The 21,826-nt window shown below is 54.3% G+C and overlaps 2 protein-coding genes across 2 annotated transcripts in view; both read right to left on the reverse strand.

The window, feature by feature from the left end:
• Wnt10a (Wnt family member 10A) overlaps positions 1-598 on the reverse strand; it is an 11,818-nt gene extending 11,220 nt beyond the window's left edge. The window contains exon 1 of the mRNA XM_005361617.2: positions 486-598. Coding sequence (XP_005361674.1) covers positions 486-598 — 113 coding nt within the window. The remainder of the gene's footprint in view (positions 1-485) is intronic.
• A 7,621-nt stretch (positions 599-8,219) lies between these two features.
• Positions 8,220-21,284, reverse strand: Wnt6 (Wnt family member 6). Its single transcript, XM_005361618.2, has 4 exons — positions 20,795-21,284; positions 10,788-11,008; positions 10,224-10,558; positions 8,220-8,970 (listed from the first exon to the last, which is right to left on the reverse strand). The coding sequence occupies exons 1-4, from the start codon at positions 20,872-20,874 to the stop codon at positions 8,509-8,511; spliced, it is 1,098 nt and encodes a 365-aa protein (XP_005361675.1). The 5' UTR covers positions 20,875-21,284; the 3' UTR covers positions 8,220-8,508.
• Between the last annotated feature and the right edge of the window lie 542 nt (positions 21,285-21,826).

A 21,826-nucleotide genomic window follows, 5' to 3' on the forward strand; every position in this document is an offset into this window, starting at 1 on the left:
CACACACACACACACACTCACACTCACTCACACACACACACACACCACTGCCTCTCAGGGTCAGTCTCTCACTTGACCCCCACCTGAGATGGGGAAACCCCCTTCAACTCCTTTCCCGCTCCTGTCTGGGATGATTCGCAAGGTGGAAGGAGGCAATTTGAACTTATTCTTGGAGTGGGGGTGCATTGCCCCCAGGGTGGAAAGAACTCCTAGCTAGCACTTATTCCCAAATTCCCACTTCCTGACCTAGCTACCATCATCTACCTGGGCACTGCCCTATCTCCCTGGACTGCCCATATCCTCCTGTCACCAGTCCAACCTTTTCCTCCGAGGTATCTCACTAACTTTGATTGGACACTAGCACTTTTCCGTGACCCTGTCTCCCCCGCACAGCACACTCCAGGGTCCCTTCCCAGCTAGAGCACTGGGAACGGCCCCGGGGGTCCTAGCTCTCCAAGAGGGCGGAGCATGAGGTGAGAGCTCACCTGGGCACAGCAGCAGCCAGCAGCAGTAGGAAGAACAGGAGCGCACACAGCTCAGGCCGCGGCTGAGGCCGGGGTGGGAGCCGCAGCCAGGGGCGAGGGTGGGCGCTGCCCATGGCGCGCGGGCCTTGACAGGCCGGGAGTGGGGGGCTCACAGCCCGGTGGGACTGGCGAACCAGGGTCGCCTGCGCATGATCGGCAGGGGTGGGGTGGCTGCGACACACAGCTCCTACTCAGGTCACGGCTCCCGCAGCAGACGGCGCCCGCCTCCCCGCTCCATGGGGCAGCGCCCCCGGGCACCGCCCTCGGGGGGGTGGATGGGGAGCAGGCGAACCGGGCACCTCCTGGCACTGGGGTCCAGGGAATTTCCCGAGGCCCCCTTGCGACAACTCCTGGTGCCTCTAGAGGGTAAGGGGGGGGCGGAGGTGCAGCGGGCTGGGGACTCGAGGCCGAGGTGCTGGGGAGCCCCCCCCCAGCGCCGCGCTGCGAGCCTGCGCTTCTGAGGGTGTGCAAGGCGGGCGCGGTGGGGGCGGTACTGTCTGGCCCAGCCCCACCGCCTGGAGAGTGAGTGACTGTCCTGGCTGGGGAGCTCTGCCCCCCCTCCATGTAGTGTCTAAGGGTTCTACCCCAAGTGATGTCACGACAGGGAATGGAGTGCTCGTGTCCCCGTCCGCGAGGCCACTGAGTCCGCGGTGTGTGTAGGGTGGAGGTGGAGGGGGGGAGCGCGTGCAGAGGGTGAAGGAAGGAGAGGTAGTGGCGTCTTGGTTCTTGGCACCCTGCACCCGGGTGCTGGTCTGTGTGTTAACCTGAAGTGTATGTGCCTCACTGAAGCTGAAACACAGCTGCAGGGGAGTGTCCCACCCCACCCCAGCACACACCTGTGGGACTGGAGGGGAGAGGCCGGCCCCTCCGTTTTGCCTTCTCTACTTTGAGAGGGACTTCCCCCAGCTTGCCTAGAGAGACAGGTGTGCTTGTGGAGGTCCCGGGAAGGGGTTTGACCACCCCTGGCTTTTCCCCTGCTTAGCCCTGTGTCTTTCCAAAGTCGCTCCTGGAGTCACCCTCTGTCCCTTTATGAAATAAGTAATAGGGCGCCCACTTCATGTAGTCGGTGAGCTACAGAAGGCAAAATGGTCCAGACTCTAGTAAATGCTTGTTGAGACCCAGGTGCCTTGGGATGGCTCTAGCTGGGAGCAGGGACTAGAGAACCCTCTAATTCAAAAGTGGGCAGTCAGACATTTTATCCAACACCCCCCCCCCTTAATTTCGCAAGAAAATACGGAGGTCTAGAGAGGGCCATGACTTATGTAAGGTCAAAGAGCAAATTAGTCAAAGAGCTAAAGTGGATTTAGTTCTTCTGACTCCCACCGCACCAGCGTGGAACTCCACTGAAAGCAGCTTGCTGTTGCCCAGGGATGTTTCAGACGTGCCTGGTCCTGGTCCTGGTCCTGGTCCTGGTCCTAAGGCCCTATCTCTAGTACTCCAGGGTCCCTTCCTTCTCTCACACCGTTGGTAGAAAACTGGTCGTGTATATTGGGCATATTGGTCAAGTGTCTGTGACCGAAAACCAGGGTCCCTAGCTTCTGGTTCTGACTCTAACCTGGGTCTGGACAGTGCATCTCACTCCTGCTGCTTCTTTGGCATGGTCCTCTGTGAAATGGGCACAAGTCTCCTATTCTACATAATCACATCCCTCCCATCCCATGGCTCCCTCTCTCTGAAGAGAGCCCACCCCACTCCACCCCCACTCTCCTACCCCCTGTCTTAAGAAGAAGAGAACTGTCATTGCCTCTGGGCTCAGAGACAAAGGGGGCCCATTCCAGGAATTGACCATCCTTGGAGAATTGGAGGGGAGGTGCCTTTCTTGCCCCCAGACTGTCAGGTGGTGGGGGTGGCCTGAACAGCAGCAGGCTGATGACACACTCCCCTCCCCAATCTATGCCGGCAGCCATCGCAGCTGTCAGGAATTAAGAGCTTGGGGCTGCTGGGGGTTGGGGTGGGACAATGAGGGAGCAGTCTGGCTGGACAGCGGAAAAACAGCCGGGGGCAGGAAGCAGCCTGTGTCACCAGAGCCTTGTCTGACCCTAGCCACCCCCTCCCCCCCCAGCTTTCCCCCACCGTGGTGCTGCGGGAACAAATCCCAATCACCTGGCACCACAATCGGGTCTGACTCAACACAGGATGGAGGCACAACCCCAGGGTGGGCATCTGAGGCTGGAGAATCAAGTTCCCATTGGCTGTTGGGGAAACTGAGGCCCAGAATAGATTGGAATAGATCCCGCCCGACCCAGGCAATGAGGCTATAGTTAAGGTGTACACCTCCTTGCTCCCTGCCCAGTGCTCATCTTAGTGTTCCCCACACTTGAAGCAGCATTTGTACCCCCTTGGGGTAGGCTATTGTGGGAATATTGATTCTAGGCCCCAAGGTACTGAATCAGCTCTTCCCAGGCACAAGGCCTGGTGATCTGCATTCAGAACCATCTCCCAGTGTTGAGGAAACTACCTTGGGACAATATTGTGAGCTTGGTAGGGTAGCTGGCGGTTTCTCCTTTTGGCCTCTGTCTGAGGAGGGAGAAGGGTCTCTGCTCCAGGACCCAAGAAACACAGAGTGGGGGAGAGAGAAGACCCCCCCATTTAGAAACTCTAGAAGGTAAATACTGATGCTTGTAGCCTATGCCCCCACCATGGGTCTGACCTGAGGTCAGGAGGTTTAGCGATGCCCACGTGTATAAGTGACAGACTTTGGCCTATGTGCAGATGAAGCCCAAGGAAAGTGTACATCTGGGGTCCCAACCTGGATGACCCATGCCATCCATGGCCAAGCCTCTTCCAGCACCAGCAGCCCCTGGTCTCCACCCCAGACCTGCCCTGCAACCTGGCCCTCAGCCCAGCCCCAGCCCCCGCAGCCGCCTGCCAGAGACCACAATTACAGGGGCCACTGGGGGTGGGGGTGGGGAGTTTGGAGGATGAAAGGCGCTGGAGAATGGTTCCAGCTGTGACAGCTCTGGGGGAGGTCTCCTGGAGGGAGGGCTGGGGGAGGCACGGGGTGAGAACAGGTGGGACCCTCACAACCCCAGCCTAGCCCAGTCTAGTCCAGTTCCTTCTTGATGCTCAGCTGGAGAAGTTGGTCTTGGTGAAGAAGAGAAGGAAGATCTCTAGATGTCTAGATGGATAAGGGCCCTCCATCCTGTTGTCCCTGCCTTCAGCAAGGTAAGGGGAAGTGGCTTACTCTTAACCCAGGGCTCCAGGTTCCTCCTGTGTGGCTCTCAAAGGGAAAGAGAGATGCGTTGGGAGTTCTTGGCCTCAGCCGCACCCTAGGCCTTCCGCTCAGCCTTTTAACCCATCTGCCTATGTTCTGCCTTTTCCTGATGCGGTCACACACACATCTGGGGTGCTTCAGTGCTCCCTTTGCCCAAGTTCCACATGTCCCCCCCACACAAAGCCAGCAGGGGACCTTGCCTGTGCCTGGGGCTGAGCAGCTGGGTGAGCTAGGGGAGCGGATGTCAGTGGGGCACTTTTGAGGTCTGTCTCGCAGGGGTCCTTGGGCAGCAGTGCTAGAGCACAGTACCATCTCTGTGCTCGCAGAGAACTAGGCTCCTGACCTCCCACCATGCCTCCTGCTGGGCACTGCCACTTCGTAAATTAGAAATCTCCCAGACCCTTGTGAAACTTGGTCTTAAGAAGATGGAATGCTGTTATGTGACTAGCCACTCCAAGACTGCAGTAGAACTGGGTATCGTAGCACACGCCTTCACTCCCAACACTTGGGAGGCAGAGGCAGGCAGATCTCTGAGTTTGAGGCCAGTCTGGTCTACAGAGCTAGTTTCAGGACAGCCAGGGCTACACAGAGAAACGCTGTCTAGAAATACTCCTCCCCGCAAAAAAAAAAAAAAAAAGACTGCTGTCTACTCTCTATTCTCACCAGATGCCAAGAAGTTCCCAGAGAGCCCAATTTTGTGACGGAATCACTGAGACATGGACAGGGTAGCCTCTAGTTGCTTAGCTGGAGTCTTTAGGGTCTTAGGGTCTTAAAAAAAAAACCTACGTCTTACCTTCTTTTCAACCTGCTTGGAGTAGCGTTGGCTTAACGTCATTTGCCTCAGTCTGCTTTTTTTGGTATCACAGCGGAAAATACTCAACATCTACATTAATCGTCTCGTCTCAGAACACCCTACGAGAACCAGGCAGTCATAGAGACATAGACTGGAGTCCCAGTCCTAGGTCTGGTCAACCTAGAGGTCCCAGACAGCGTGACCCAAACTGTCCGTGATTCTCTTGGCTTCCTTTTTGTATTGCCACTGGGGCTTCCTGCTCTTGAATTCCCCAGACGTCCTTCTCCTCCTGCAGCTCTCAGTCAATAGAGAAGTTGAACTCTGAGGCCCTCTGGTGGTCTATTTGAGAAGTACAAGAGATTGAAAAAACCGCTGGGTTGAACGCTGGGCTTTGTTAGCGCCTGGGTGACTTGCATAGCCATAGGGAAAGGAAAGGAAAGGAAAGGGATGGGGGAGAGTGGGAGAGGGAAGGGAAAGGAAGACAGGAGAAAGAAGGGAAGGAGAGAGTGGCACAGCATCAGCACCGTCCCAAAGCTCTGGGACTATAAACTCCACCCCTCGGAGCTTACCTCTCCCCTGTGTGCCCCTTAATGCCATTTCTACTCCCCCTCTTGAAAAGTTAGAGTATTCTTTGGTCAGGAAGTTCTGAGTTCAAATTCTCCCTGAGGTTGCCCTGAAGCTCTGATTGCAGGGGCATCCTGGGAGTAGATGGATGTTCTGGAAGCCACCATTGGTGTCTGTCCTGAAGTTCCCTTCCCGTTTCATTTGAAGAACTCTGTGCCCCCCCCCCCCCCCGTCCCCTGTGGTCTTAGGAGTCTGCCAATTTGCCAAAGTAGCGTATGTTTCCCTGGGGAGTGTTACTGGTTCAAGCTGAACTAGTAAGTGTCTTTCGTGGGACTACAACTGAGGAGGCTTTTAGAAATAGGTTTATTTTTGTGTGTGCAGGCATGCCTTGCCTGTATGTATGTTTTAGCACCATGTGGATGTCTGGTGTCTGCAAAGCCAAAGATGAGGTTTGGTCCTTTGGAGCTGGAGTTAAGGATGGTTGTGAGTCTCCAGGAAGATGCTGGGGACTGAACCTGGGTCTTCTGATAGAACAAATGCTCTTAGACACCGAGCAGTTTCTTCAGCTCCAGGATCTCCCTCCCTTTAAAAGAAAATCATCATTCCTATGCATGGAGGCCTAAAGCTGTCAGAGAGAGGAAATCCACAAGGGGAGAGACTGCTGATGGGATACAGAGGTGGTGAGCTGAAACAACAGACATAGGAGCAGGGCCCGAGGAATAGAGAGAAACGGGGGTGGAGGAGAGACAGAGAAGCCTGTAATGATAGCACTGAAGTCTGTGCACTCAGTTCAGCTGTGGCTGAAGTCAGACTAAATTCTGCAATTCCTCTGGGCCTAGTCTGAAAACTGGATGTCTTCATTTGCAGTCAGAGCTGCCCAAAGCAACAACTGCCCTTCGTGAAACATACATGTGACATAATTCACCAAATGCCATGCTAAGTGTTCTTCATATCTCAAGAAAAAGAAATCCTCCCGATGTTCTCCGAGGGTGTGAGATGGGCCAAGATGGCTACAAATTCCTTGTCTTTCCTCCCACTACTCCCTCCGTAAATTTGAGCTGACTCTGTGATCTGTTCCAGCCAAGAGAGAGCAACAGTAATATTATATAACTCCCGTGGCGGGACTCTCAGAAGACAAAATCTGCCTGGGGGTTTGACACGTTCTCTTTTCTTGAAGTCTTCCTATCTTCAGGCCACCACGCTGGAAGAAAGCCCATGCCAGCCACAGAGAGATCACTGGAGAACCAGAATCCTTAGGCATGAAAACAAGCCCTCAAGAGCTCCCTAGGCCAGCACATCTTCCAGCAGAATGACCCCAGGCACTCTGCTTGTGGTCTGCCCTCTGAACCAAACCAGGGAGCTGAGTTCTGGCACACAGCTGTCCAAAAAGCACACTGAGTGGTTACGTTGAGGCTGTTGTTATTTAGCAAGGGTTAAGTGAATGAGAGTGAGGCCACACAGGTAGAGAAACAGGGCCACGCTGGCCTGCGCTACACTGGCTTCAAACTCAATCATCTGAGCCAGGAAGGGTAGGAGTCATCCCCCAACTGTAGTCTTTGCAATGGGGGGCTATTCCACAATTGGGGTGTTCACCCTGTTCTCTTGGGTTGCAGATGAGGGCACAAGCCTCAACTCTAGAGAACCCAGAACTAGTCGTGTGACCTTTTTAACTCCTCACAATCAGCATCCTGAGGGGAACCAGCTTAAAAAAAATCATGGTTGGGTGCCAAACAAGCCCCTGGGACAAACTTGTTTCCTCTGAGTGTGATCAAAAACACTATACTGGGCAAGCAGTCTGTACGGGGTGTGTGGGTGTGTGTGTGTGTACATATGGGTGCCAAGAGACAAACTTGGGTGCTGCCTTTTGAAATTATTATTTATCTATTATTATCTATTATAACATCTATTGTGTTGCTTTGGAAACCAAATTCAGGTCATTAGGGGAGCATGCACTTTTATCTATTGTCTTCTGATAGCCCCTCCCTTTTTGAGACAGTCTTTCACTTGGGAAATCACCCACAAGTAGGCCAGGCTGGCGAGCTAGCCTCAGTAAGCTTCCTGTCTCCCCCTCCCTGGGGCTGGGATTAAAAGTACACCACATTTTACTTTTAATTAAAAAAAAATGTTGGGTCTGTTTGTTTTTTTGTTTTGTTTTTGTTTTTTTTTTTTGAGACAGAGTTTCTCTGTGTAGCCCTGACCATCCTGGAACTCACTCTGTAGACCAGACTGGCCTCGAACTCAGAGTTCCATTTGCCTCTGGAGGGGTGGGATTTAAAGCATGAGCCACCAGCTCCTGGCCATGTTGGGCTTTTTAATGTTCTGGGGATGGAACTCAGGGTCAGCCCTTGTGCTTGCAAAGCAAGCACTTTCCCTGACTGGGTGATCTCCAGACCAGCGTCTGTTTAGAGCTGCTGCATGGCTGGTTTTGTCTGTAACAAAAGCAGGTGCCCCTGACAACAGTTCCACTGTATTTTAGTTTATAATGATCTTTAATCTCATGAGCCCAAAAGTCTACCCTTGATTTCCTCAGGAGTCACAGAAATAGGCATAATGCCCTAAAAATTAACACAAAGGCCTGACAACTGAGCACACTACTAAAAGCTTCTGGGCCCTTTATGTCCCTTTAAAATGGAATCACTTGTCCTCAAGATTCAGGTGCTTAGCCGGGCAGTGGTGGCGCACGCCTTTAATCCCAGCACTTGGGAGGCAGAGGCAGGCGGATCTCTGTGAGTTCGAGACCAGCCTGGTCTACAAGAGCTAGATCCAGGACAGGCTCCAAAACCACAGAGAAACCCTGTCTCGAAAAACCAAAAAAGATTCAGGTGCTTGGTGAGGATAAAAATTAACAAAAGAGTGCCAAAGGAGAGAGATAGGGTTTCCAGGAGCCCTCCCTCACCCTCCCCTGCCTTGGTGAAGGGTGGGATTATAGATTCAGGCCAAAATGCTAGTTTATCAGGACCACTTCCCTTCCATATCCTGGCCCTCTAAGGCTACCTTCCCTCAAACTGTGGGTCCTGTCCATTGGTTTAAATGTTTTTATTGATACTTAACTTGCCCAGCCAACCCAGTAATTCTGAGGAGTACCATCTCCAGAGGCCAGAGTCTGGTGTGTGGTTTTGTTTTGTTTTTTTTATTTCCATCTGGGAGGCCAAAGGGAGGGAGCGTTTGCATCGTCTCCAGCAAAAAAGAAAAACAGCACAGGACCCTTCTGGGGAATGCTGGAGGGGCAGGGTCCTCAAGCCTTCGTAGGCACGTGTAAACCTCAAGCTCCCAGCCCCTGCAAGTGTCTCAAGGCTTAGTTAGATATGTATTTTCCCTAGAGAGCAGCTGGGCTCAGACAGCGCCGCCTGCTGGAATCCAGTGGTCCCGCAGATTGCCAAGAGGGCTGCGCGCAGTTGCGAGGCAGGCGCGAGTCAGAGGCACAGGCTGAGCTCCTTGCGCACGCGGCAGCGGTGGCACTGCACCACGCAGCACCAGTGGAAGCGGCACAGGCAGTTCTCCTCGAGCTGTACGCTCTCCTGGCGGTGTCCGCGACCGCAGCACAACAGGTCGCAGCCGCTGAGGTCCGGGGCACTGCTGTTGCAGGCGCGGCCGCGCGTGCCCGGCGAGCCGGTGCGCCGATTGGGGGCACAGAAGTCGGGCGAGTCGGCGGCGTAGAGGAGGTCGGCTCGGCCTGGGGGCTTGAGCGTGCGGACTGCGGGCAGCAGGGCTTTGCCGTCGTTGGTGCCCATGACGCGAGAGGCTCCGTGGAAGCGTTCCAGCAACCTTGCGCCCACCTCGCGGAACGGAGGCAGCTTCTGCCAGCAGGTGCGCAGAGCGCACGAACCCGACAGCCCGTGGCACTTGCACTCGGTGCGCGTGTGGCTCCGCACCGCCTGCAGGAGCAGAGGGGCGGGCGATAGGCGGGGCAGAAAGAAGCAGGGGACCAACAGAAAGCAAAGGAAGCAGAGGGTGGCGAAGGAGGGGGTGAAGGAAGGAAGGAAGGAAGGAAGGAAGGAAGGAAGGAAGGAAGGAAGGAAGGAAGGAAGGAAGGATGGATGCAAGCAGGTAGGAATAAGTTTAGAAGGAGAAAATTCAGAAAACGACCGCTTAGAGAGGAGGAAGAATGACAAAGATGAAGGAGTAAGTGGAAACAGTAGAGCAGAAATTCCAGGGTCCGAAGCCAGGGAGCGGGAGAGAATAGAATGGACGCAGTGGTGAGATTCTCCATTCTTCCTGGAGTGGGGAGAAGTGGCAGCTGTCGCAGCCTAGCCCTCCTGCCAACCCAGCCTCCTCATTCCTGCCCCTCGCGGCCCCAGGCAGAGCTGAGCAGACACAGCCAGCCGCCTGGGCGTCTGTCTCTGTCACCCCTCCCCAACCCTCTCAACAGGTATGTGGGCCTGTCCGGACATTTCTCTCCTAGGCCCCCTCCTTCCAGCTTGCCTGATGCCTTGGGCTGAGCCCTAAAGGACACAGAATGTGTGGAGGGATGTTCTTCAGCTCAGGAACTGAGATGTAGGATGTAAGAGGCTCCACCTGAATGCACTAAGGAGAACAGGGTCCTGTACTCTCTCTCCTCCCTTGCTTGCTGGTCTGAAGCTGGGTCTGGGCAGTCCTGGCCTCTGCCGATTTCCCACTGGACTCATGATCCTTCAGCCCCTTCCAAGTCAGTTCTAGGCCTCATTCTAACCCTCAGTCTCTGGTACCTCTACCACCAGACCCCAGACCTCCCCGTGGCTCCTAGTCTTAATTTCATTTCTAGCCTCTCAGAACCATGCTCCTGCCTTGGCATCCATGTCATGTTTCAGAGGGATGCGCACCCCTCCTTGGGTCTCTACTGACCCTCAGTACTATTCTAGATGTACTATCCCCCAACTCTGCTCACTGTTCCTCTCAGCACCCCCACCCCTAGCCCTCTAGAATGGACATCTCACCTGCCATGTGTGTCCATGTCCCTGCCCAAGTTCCAGTCTTCCCAGCTCTCCCTATCTTGCTCACACACACACCATCCTACAAGTCACACCTTTACTCGTGCTCATGCTACCACAAATATGCTGCCACCCACACTCTGCCACACCCACTGGCGCTCTCTTGCACACCCACACTTCCACACTCAGGCATGATACCTACAGCTCCTGCCCATACGCACCAGCCTGCCTGCCTCATTGTTGTGCAGTTGCACCAGTGCACGGATGTCGCCACGTCCCCGCTTGTGCTGTGCATCCATAAAGAGTCTTGACTTCTCATCCCCGAAGTCCACATCATCTCCACAGCCTCCCCACTCCCAGGCTGCACTGGCTTCTGGGGAACCTGCTGGTCCTGGAGGTCCAGGGGTGCCCAGAAGACCAGTGGGCCTAGGTGGTGCTCGCCCACGGGGTGCCTGGCAACCACACTGCAGGAGCTCTCCCATGGAACAGGCCTGCGTGACCGCGTGGCTGGCGCCGGCTGCAGTAATAGCAAACACGAAGGCTGTCTCTCGAATGTCTGCGGAGGGAGGACGGAGCCGAGGTCAGTGAGTGCCCAGTATCATAGATGGAAATAGGAACCCCCTCCTCAGCCTGTCCTGGGCCATCTGGGAGACAGGTGTGGAGGGGCAAGGTGGACAGAATGCCTATGGGGTAAAACAGAGATAGGGTTCAAGCAGCTTCCCCAAACCTGCCCCTCCGCCCCCCAAGGAAAAAGCGCCTCCCTCCGTGGCCTCTCACACACTAACCCTGCTGCAAGACGCGCCCAAAGGCCTTGCTGTGACTGGAACAGTTCCAGCGTCGGAAACGGAACTGGAACTGACATTCTCGGACCCCCAGCCTTGCGCCCCGGGCAAGCTCTGCCACCACTTCCGGCTCTGCCTGGCACAGCTCAGCCTGCCGTCCTGCCAGCCGCCTGGCCTTCCTGCAGATGCTGGTAGGATCCATGACCAGGGGGCTACCCACAGCCCTGGGGAGCAGAAGAGCAGGTCAGGAGATACACCCCAAACACAAAAGACCTGGGGTAGAGTTGGGGGGGGGTGAAGAAGAGGGAACTAGCCCCACTCAGCCCACAGCCAGGTGCTGCAGTCTCTCAGTCCTACCCCTGAGACTGATATTGCCCCCCCCCCCGTTTCCTTTCCAAGTCTGTGCCCCTTTCTACTAAAGTATAGGCTGAAAACTGCATCACAGCAAGGATTCCGTCTTATCCCTCCGTGGGCATCTTCATTAGTAAACCCTTAAAGGAACTTAGGTGAAGGTGAAGGTAGCTGTCACCAAGGAGGCCAAGGTTAAAATTCAATAGACCTAGCCCAAAGGGGAAACAAGGAAGAAATTAGTAGGGAAAAAAGATCAAGAAAGCTGTTTTTTTTAAAAAAAAAATCTGCTTAATAAAAGAAAGTATTCTAAATAAAAGTAATAAAAGTAGAAGATCGTATCAAGGAAGGATGTGGCCTTAGTGGGCTGCAACCCGGACAGCCCCAATACAAAGCAGGGGCCATCTGAAGGACAAAACAGCCACGAGGTACTAGAGTGTCTCGGGAACTGAGCCTCTGAGTTTAACTTCTTCTATAAAATGAGAGATTGTTGCTTAGATGGCTGAGGTGGGCCCTCCTATCCTGCTCCCCTCCCCCGCCCGTTTCCCTGAGCTAGACAGCTGGAGGAAGGAGCTGGGAGCTGCTCAGCATTGTTGGCAGATAGGTGATGATGACCCTTCTCTTGCTCCAGGGTAGCTGGCTTTCCCAGAGAGAGGTGGCGCCAAGCCAAGCCCCGTGTGCTAGCGTGGTATAACCAACAGCGGGACGGAGGGGGGTGATGTTTGGTTTGGTGGGTAGAGACCTGATGGGGAGTTCTGCACACTGTCAGCAGCCTCTTTGCCCTGCCCACCTTCATTCCACCTGAGGAGAGAGCTGCCACTCGCTGTCCATAGGTTGTCAGCCAGGAATTCACACCTGGGGGGAAACCGCTTGAATCAGATAGCTCCTATTTGAACACAGCTAAGAGCTCGGGCTTGAAGGGATATGTGGGCAGAGCTAGGGAGGTTAACTGGAGACCATTTAAAAACCTTCTGCAGAGGGCAGGGGAAGAAAGATTGGGGGGTGGGGTGCACACTGGAGGCAGTGGGCTATAAACCTTGGCAATAGAGGGTGACAGGTCAGGGTGGCCACCTTCTCAGCTTTGCTTCCGTGCACATCCGCCCCACAGTCCCCCAGTTACTCCACAAGTGCAGGCTGCCCAGGCATGTCCTGAGATGTGATGGTCTTAAATAGCAGCCGGAGGAATGTAGGTATTAAGGTAAAACTCTCAGCACTGGAGATGAGGTGCTCAAAGAGATGTTTGCAGAAAGATGTAAAAGCCCCATCTCTCTCTCTCTCTCTCTCTCTCTCTCTCTCTCTCTCTCTCACACACACACACACACACACACACACACACACACACACACTTGGGAGAGGGGATCAGGAATACTGTTATCCCTATCCAAATACTTCAAGATCAAGCATCTCTTCTGGGCAGAAACATGCAGCGGAGATTCCCTTATATTGAGCTTGGGACCCGCCCAGCACCAGCCCTAACCCCTCTCTCAGCCCCAGAGAAGGAACAGATGGAGTAATGAACAGTGAGCCAAGGTTAAGACAGCCCAAGCTGGCTCACCACGGCCCAATGACCTTGGAGAATTGATCAATCTCATCTGCTCCTCCACCTGCCTAAATACCCTACCCCCAACTGAGACTGCTATTGTCCCATTGGTACTTTGTCCATTCCGTGTTTGTATCCCCTCTTTACTAATGTCTAGACTGAAAATTGCACTACAAAAAGAATCCGGTCTTATCTTTTTGTATACATCTTCATTAATAAATCTGTCCACTTATCCACCTCATTAAAAAAGGATTTGGATTTGAGTGGCTTCCAGCAAGGTTGTTCAGGTAGGAAGATAAGGTTATGAGCTTCCTCGTTGTTGGGACAGTCTTTTTTTTTTTTTTCTTCTTCTTCTTTTTTCTTTATCTTCTTGTGGAAGCTTTTTGAGTCTCTGATTTATATCCCTGCGACATTTATTCAGAAGATTTGCATGTCTTGAATTCTACATTATAGACAAATAGATGCAGCTATATATTGGCAATGAATGCTTACCATATGTTCGGGAATGAATGAGCCATAAGCCCCCCTCGAGTCCAGGTCCTATTGATGTGGTGTCATTTCATGACTCCTAGTGTAGCCTCAAACATGTTCTTCCCCTGAGATGAGAGGAGCGAGCCTCCCTGCAGCTGTTCAGCTCCCCTCTGCCACCTGCACACTCTACTCCTGACCGCATGAGGCTCTGAAAACTCACAGTCCCCATCTCCACGGCACCCCTACTGCTAAGTTCCCCCCAGCCTCACCCCCACCCCACCCCTGCCCTCGGCACACTCCCTACTTTCCCCAAGGTTGGATGGACTTATCTTCCCAAGGTCACTCTGCCCCGTCCCTCCCCCGCTCCAGCCTCCTCCCTTAGCAAAGCAGGAAAGAGTTTGGGGGTAGCAAGGAAGAACTGCTAAACCCTCTTGGCCTTGTCCGCTTCCCAGGAGCTGGAGATAGGAAAGGAATCGTGGGGCTATGCAGGCAGGGCCCCCAGGAGGTGGGGCTGGCCCTTCACAGGGTTGAGGGACTGGCTGGCTTCCTGGGAACTTGTTTACCAGCTGGTCAGGAGGAGGGATGGGCAGTGATAACACTAGAATCCCAGGGGACCAGCTTGTTCCCTGCCCTCCTGTCCTCACTCCAGTCCTAAAGGCATAGGAAGTGAAACTCCAGAAAAGACACAGGGTAGTGAACAAACTACCCAGCCCTACCTCTGACCCTAGTTTTTGTCAGCTCTGGGTGGGCTGAGCCATTCCAGACCAGTCAGTTTCCTCTGTGGGCTTCAGAAGAAATGGTGGGTTGCTGATGCAAGAAGCCCTCCAGTCTCAGTGGTAATGTCTGACTCCACCTTGGAGTCACCTCCTCTCTGGTCCCCTCTCATTTACTTTGTTTCCAGTCCTTTTGTTTCCTTATGTAATGAACTCTGCTTTGGGGGACTCTGGATCAGTGGTGACCTGGGGTCAGCCCAGAGAAGGTGCACACACGTTTAGAGCAATTTGTATATTTTAAATCCTGAAATGCATGGTGGTAAAGAATAGATACACAACATACTCTCTGGGATATAATCTTATTGCCACATGTGGGCACAGAGAACATGGCTTGCCCTAAAAGAACTCAGTACAGACAAGAAGGAACAAGCCTACCAGGCCACGGTAACTGTCCTGGCCTGCACTGAGAATTCTCCCTCCAGGACTACAGTTGATGGGTTAGTGGTCCACTAAGATGGCGTCAGAGTCCAGACAATTCCTACCAGCGGTATCTGTAGACCTGTGTCACCCAGAGACCTCAATATTCTGGTTCAGTCTATTTGGCTTACTCTTCTGCCTCTGGATTCGGAGAATAAAGGGAGATGGTGAAGACTAGCTCGTTCACCTCAGCTACTTCACGGTCATGGTCACACAGGTGAGCAAGATGAGCAGAGGTGATGGTTGCGGGCCACTTCCTGGAGGGGACTCCTCATTACAAAACAGGTTATTTAAAAATCAAAACAGAGGCCAGGTGGTCATGGCGCACGCCTTTAATTCCAGCACTCAGGAGGCAGAGGCAGGCAAATCCCTATGAGTTTGAGGCCAGCCTGGTCTACAAGAGCTAGTTCCAGGACAGCTAGGACTATTACACAGGGAAACCCTGTCTCGAAAAACAAAAAAACAAGAAAAAAATAGAAACAGAGCCAGGCACACACCTTTAATCCCAGCACTTGGGCAGCAGAGGCAGGTGGGTCTCTGTGAGTCAAAAGCCAGCCTGATCTACATAGCAAGTTTTTGGCCAAGAGCTTCGGCTATAAAATCTCCACAACAACAAACATCCACCAACAGGAGTTGGTCCAGTGGCAGATCCTCAGGAAGTTGTGGTAGGAGGATTGTGAGCTCAAGGGCCGTCTAGAAAACTCAGTAAGACCCTATCTCAAAATAAAAAGTTCGTCGTAGAACCCTTGCCTGGCATGCTTGAGGCTGTGGGTTCAACCTCCAGTGCTGTGAAAACAGAATGAGACCACCCAAAGCCGGCATGGAGATGGCTGCCTGAGCCATGAGAAGACCCCAGGTGGGCTCTCACGGTTGTACCACACAATTCATTGCTGCTCTCAGGGCCTGACTCCATCCCAGGCCACATTTCTGATCTCAAGGCCACTGCCTCGACAATTGTAAGCCATCAGGATGTTCTTAGCCAGCATCCCTCCAATCACCCTCAGGAGCCACAGCCTGCATCCTGGCTGTCACTCATTTGAGTGTGCCTTGCTTGTGATTGCTTGTCTTGTCTCCTCAGTCTCATTAAAGACAGGAATCTCACAAGTGTGCATGGTGTCCTCACCTCAGTGGGACACAGTCAGGGCTTTGGGGGTCCAGGCATGAGCTGGAGCTAAGCTCTGTCACTTGCTTGTGTGATGTGGTGTGAGTTCCTAGCATGCAAAACACACTTAATATTTGTTAGATGGGCGGTAAAAGTTAAACACCAGTTCCTCAACTGGAAAATGGAAATCGTAATCCCTCCCCCCCATGTATACTGGCCTGGACAGAGAGTGGATCCCATCAAATGCTTGTATTCTCAGGCCTGCTCAGTGCAGGGCAAGAGGTTGGGATGTAGGTGGTAGGTGTGGAGTCCCCAGAATGTCCTTTCTGCAACATTCTGTCTTTCCTGTCCATTGTGGGTCTCCATTCAGCCTACCCAAGGACCAGGGTGCCCAGGATCCATCCTCTTGGCCAAATGGCTCACTGAGGCCAAGGGACCACAGACTTCCTAGGAGTGCTTAACCCCTAGGAAAATCTCACAGCAAGCATGCCAGTCTCTCTACCCGCCCCCAACTCCTTACCCCCAAGATCCTACATCCAACCCCACCTCCTAGGAGCCAGCAGAGGGAGCTCTGAGCCCTGGGGCTGTGGGTGGGGGTGTGTGGAGGTAGGGGAGGTGGGTGGTGGAAAGGGGGCAGAAAAATGTTGCCTGACGGCTGCTGAGGCTGCCGGGCCTGTGCCCGCCCGCCTGTCCTGTCCTGCTCTGTCTAACTCCTAACTCGGTAATTACTGCTCCCCTCCCCCAGTCCCTACCCCCATCCCAACCACCACATCAAAGCCAGTGATGCCCCAGCTCCATTAACCCCTGCCTCCCCACTGCCCACCTGTGGCCCCCACTCGCCACTCGCCCTTCCCCACGCAGACACATTTGGTTCCCTGTGTCCTTCCTCACACTCACACTTTTGTCTTTTTGTCTCCATCTTTTTTTTTTTTTTTTTTTTTTGAGAGGCAGGGGCTTTCCCTTCCCAGACAGAGTTCACTGTGCAAAAGAACTTCCTGCTTGCCAAAGCTCCGGAGGCAGTGCCTTCCACTGGATGCCTGCTGGACAGTTGTCATACCTTCTGCTCTTCGTGTAGAATGGCGAGCACTCTTCTGAGGGTGGGATGGGGGAGGGAGCAAGGAGCCCGTGAAAGCCTTGTCCCTCATCTTGATTCCCACCCCCATCACACACAAGGAGAAAGCGCTGAGAAAGAGGCAGGGCTCAGAGCCCCAATCTTAGCTACCAACATGCAGGCTTAGCACTGGGCAAGTCCCCTCCTGTCCCTGGACCTTCTACCCTCACCACTGACCATAACAGATTAGGTTACTTCTCGGTCCTTTCTAGATCACATTCGAGATTAAAACAGAGGGCTCCGGGCGGGTATAACCAGCCAAAGTCTCCTCCTGGCCACATTTCTCAAAATGCCGGCTAGGGGGCGCTCTCACCAGTCTGCAGTGGGTAGGCGCCCGGTTCCCTGAGGCCTCCTGCTGGCTGGCCTGGGCTGGCTGCTGCCCGGCCCCGTTCCCTCCGCAGCTGCACTTCCCCATCAAAGTACACATTCTGGAATCCCCCTTGCAGGGCCCTGGTGATGGGGCCTCCCACTGACCTCCAGCCACCAACTCCTGGCTTCAGATGCGAACGGGGCAGGAGGGAGCCTCACACCCCCAGTCCCCACTACACCCCAGGAAATGTCACAGTGCCAGGACTCTGGTGGGCCCAGGGCATGTTCCGGCCGGGATCAAGCCAGCGTCCTTTAGCCCCTGCCCTTTTCTGCTCTTAGCCTCATTGTCTCCCCAGAAGGGAAGCTGCCAAGGCTGAGGCCTGGAAAAGGGACTGGATGGCTACCCCACCCCCAAGCCATCCCTACTCTGGAACTTGGATGTGAGTAAGCCTCAGCGTTGGCCAGGAGAGGTCAAGGGCTCCAGATAAAGACAGGATGGTCTAGTGACCAGGACGAGTATGAGCACACAAAGGTAGAGCACAGAGCATCCAGAAAGCCTGAGTACCAGCAAGAGGTCTGGTCCTTTTTCTGCCTCCCTGTGGGGTCAGCAGCAAGCCTGCCCCTGAGCTTTAGCTAAGTGGATGACTGGGTGTAGACTTCTTCCTGGTGAAACAGGGGAGAATTGGTTTTGCTCACAGAAAATAGAAAACAGGGAGGAAAGAGGAAGGGCGAAGAAGGGAGATTGACTTGCCTCTTCTATGAGAGTGTGCTATTTTCTACATCCACTGATTGAAAGTAGAAATAAAGATGGCTCAGACATTGTGGAGAGGGGAGCAGAGGAGGAGGGGGGACCTGGTGATCCAGGAGCTAGAGCCTCTTTCCTGCCCTTACTCTCAGGACAGAGGGAGGACAGAACACAGGTTGGATGGCCTGGAGGCAGGAACTGAGCAATATGACCTCAGGAGGGCCTGGCCAGTGTCCTGGAATCTGGGATTCTGGGATTCACAAAGATATGGTTACACTGGAGAGATACACAGAGGCTGGCGGCAGAGTTTGGAAGGCATGCGCCGCCACATAGCAAGACCCTGTCTCAAAACTAAACAAGAAAAATTAAAAATAGAAATCTTGCATTGCCTTGGGAGGAGGTGGAGGGAAGAGAAAGGTGGAAGATAAATGTCTTTGGAGCCAGACGGCCTGGTCCCTGAACTGACTGATCCAGGACCTGGGTCACTCTCCTCCAGGACCCTCTTTTTTTAGGAGGGTGGGGTTTGGTTGTCCTGTTTGTTTTGTTTTGTTCTTTTGAGACAGAGTTTCTCTGTGTAATAGCCCTAGCTGTCCTGGAACTCGCTCTGTAGACCACCTGTCTCTGCCTCCCGAGTGCTGGGATTAAAGGCATGTGCCACCACTACCACCCAGCTCAGGACTCTTTTAGTGGCCTAGGCAGGCAGAGTCTTCCCAGCCTCTCTCGTGACCACAGCTCGATTCTGGAAATGGCTACTGTAGGCCACACTGCTTTTCTGGTCACCCACGGAGTTTCTAGTTATCTTCCTCTGAGAAGGAAGAGGGCAGCACAGAAGGTCCTAGACACCAGTTCTGAAGTACCTCGCTCTAGTGTGACTGGGGAGCGAGGGTTCTACCCCAGGCTAGGCTAATACCAAGCAAGACTTCACCCACAGGCTCAGGCCTGGCCTGGGAAGGCTATGATGGGGGAGGAGCATGAGCAGGAATCAAAGACCATGGAAGTCAACCTGGGCTCAGACCAAAGGAATAAAGGGAAGGGGCCAAGGCAGGTGGGAGGCGCAGGTTCTCGCTGAGACACAGCTGAGAGAGAAGCGTGTGCTGGCCACCTTATCACGCTGGCCCTCACTCTTCACTCCAGCTCCCCACTGCAGCTGTGGCCATGAAGGCCCCTGTGTTCTGCCACACCTGCCCTCCTCCCCCACTCCCTGCTTCCCAGCTTCAGGGTCAATCTCCAGAGGGCCCAGGCCCCTCTCCCTCAGCTTGGCTCCCACCCAGCAGTCCTTCCTAAACAAAGGAACCCTCACAGATACAAACCCAGAAAACCTGTGTCCGGCACCTATGCTATCTTGGGCTTCTAGAACTCTCGAGACAAAGGAACAGGACAAAAAGACCCCCAGAAAAGACCATTACCAGTAAAGTGCGGTAACTTCACAGTTGCCCAGTGCTCAGAGCATGGTAGGAGCACCGGATTGCAGTGGGGTGGAGGCCACTGGCCCCTCAGAATGACAGCTTTGTGGAGGAAGTGGTATTTTAATTTGTTAGAACAATTTGGGCCAATGGGGAAGGAAGAATGAGATGTCAGGGACAGCCCTGCCCTGCATCTTGAGAAAGAGTAAAATTAGGAAAGGTGTCTAAGAGGAGAGAGGGAGCTCTTTACCAAGTATTACTTTTGACTCTTTATTCTGAATTTAAGGGAACCCCACTTTTCACCCCCAGGGGGCCTATGGGATGAAAAGGTGAATTGGGAAGAAGGCTCCTAATGTCAGATCATTCTATAGATCTTCCTTCCCTGTCTTCCTTCCCTGCAATCCTAGCAGGTAGGGAGACTATTCTTTAAAAACTGAGTTGGTAGGGTAGGGTGGGGAAGTGATTCGCTTAAAACCACAGATTTAATGGCTGAGATTAGATCCGGCTGTCAAAACTGCTAAGGACTGCATTGCAACTAAACTAAAGACGCATGTTCCCTAACCCGAACCTGGGTCTTGTATTTGCCGTCTCACTGACACCCACGAGGATGTCTCTCCCGCATCGCGGAAGGATAGCGGCCAACGGCTTCCTGTGTGGGCATACTACTCAATCTCAGTCGGAGAGAGGGATGGGCCTGCCCCACCCCTGGGTCCAAAGCCGCGAAGGCGGGTGAGAGAGGGTAGAGAGTAGGAGTTCAGCCAATGAGGCGGCGATATGCAAATATAGGAGTCCTTGCTTTTTTAGGATTGGCTAATCCATCAGCACTCCTGCCCAAATCCCTCCTCTCTGAGCACAGAGCTATTCCGGGCGGGTGTTTGTGGCTCTAAAAACTAAGAGGAAAAAAAGTCTTGAGGATTTGGATCTGAGTTGTCCCAGCGGGGGCCCCGCTTCTCCTCCCCTATCCTACCCCTCAAGGCTCAAACCTCTGGAAATCTTCGCATTCTAGGTGTCTGCTCAGGCTAAATCCAATCCCCAGAGTCCAGTCTGAGAATTTGCCCCATCTCTCGACTGGCCTGGCTCTTCCTCGCTTCACTAGGACACTCCCCGGTTCCCACATCTCCGCTACACATTTTAAAAAAATCTTTACTTCCCACGTCTGGAAGGGCCGGCTTCCAGAATCTCCTTCCTGTCTTTCTTACTTGCTGGGGGGAAAGCAGTAAAGAAAGTCAGAGTCCTGACTCAGTTTCCCCATTTACATTCCCTTTCCTCCACACCGCCCATGCTGAAAGAGCCAGCAATGGTGAGGCCATAGGTATTGGTAACGGACGGACGGAAAGAGGCAGCTGTTTGACCCTCTGCCTTACAGCTTCCCACCTTGTTCCCATCTTTCCCCTCAAATCCAGCTACAGAACTCTCCTCTCTTTTTCTCCTGTCCTCACCTAATCTCTCACTATGGATCTCATGACATCCAGCAGCTTTCCCTGACCTGCCTGCCAATTCCTTGCGATATGAATTGGACACATTTCTTTGGGGGAAGGGAGAACACAGGGGAAAGAAACACAATAGAATATCCAGGGATAGGGAGTGTCAAAGTGGCACTTCAGATGTCTCGGGCAGAGACTAGAAAGGAACTGTCTGCGAGGGTCCTGGTGCAGCCGCCCGGTGGCTGGGATCTCTGAGCGGGTAGAGCCTGAAGCAGCAGGATCGCGGCACTCAGCCCCAAGACTGGCTCTGGGTCCCCACCCTCTGGCGTTTGGAATTGCGCGGGGGACAGTCCCACTCAGCACTCACCACCACAGTCCACCGACGTGCGCAGGGCACAGGAGCAGCAGCAGCAGCAGCCCGAGGCGGGAGGGCACCGGCGGCAGCATCGTGAGCGCTCTACCGCAGTCTGGCACGGGTGAGGGGGGCGAGGCTGCGGGGTGAGCCGGGGATCGCGGACCGCCGGGCTTTAGGGCAAGCGCGGCGACCGAGGCGGCTGCCGGGAGACGAGGACTCCGCCGGCAGCGGCGGCGGTGGCGGCAGGGGGGGCCATCCCCGGCGAGGAGGGCGCGGCGGAGGCGGAGAGCGGACCGAGCAGCCTGTGTCTCCTGCAGAGCTCGCTGGAGAGAAGAAATCAGAGCCGGGGGCGGGGGTGGGAGGGGAGCGGGGCCGAAGCGTGGGCGGGGGAGGGGGACAGGGGGGCCACGGGGTGGCAGTTGCGACAGTCAGGCGGCGGGACTCCTGGAAAGGAGCGGTGCGCCCCGGGGCGGCGGGCGCAGAGCGCAGCGAAGGGCGGGAGCCGGGTCTGGGGCGGGGCCCGCGCGCTCCTGGGTGCGGGACCCGCCCGCCTGCCCCTCTTCTCGCCTCTCCAAGGTTGTCATCTGCCATCCCCGGGCCCGCTGCGCTGAGTGGCTGGAGGAATAGTAGAGAAGAGTAATGGGGGAGGGGGGGGAGAGGAACTGGGAAAGGGGGACTGGCTGGGAGAAGTTTGACAGGTTTGTTGACTGTAAAGAGAGAAAACTTCCCAGGAATGAGGGAGTTTGGAGGGGGAGGGAACATTGTGCAGGGAGATACAGTTGGGGGCCAGTGAGGAAGTCCGCCGGGGACGCGGGATGCTCGCTCCACAGAGGCTGTCCAACTCGACTGCCGGCCCAACACACTTCGGAGGCGTTACTTTCTTGCGGATAGCTAACTCCGTGTTACTTGCCCTTTCTGCAGCCGCTGTCCCAGCAAGGGAGCCAGCCCGAGGTCTGGGTTCTAGTTCCCCAGCCACGCGTCCAGCGAGGGGGGGAGGGGGGGCGGACACTGTGGGGGAGATAAGACTGCAAGTGGAGCCTCTCC

Source organism: Microtus ochrogaster, linkage group LG4, assembly GCF_000317375.1.
Source record: "Microtus ochrogaster isolate Prairie Vole_2 linkage group LG4, MicOch1.0, whole genome shotgun sequence".
In the NCBI taxonomy this organism is placed as follows: Eukaryota; Metazoa; Chordata; class Mammalia; order Rodentia; family Cricetidae; genus Microtus; species Microtus ochrogaster.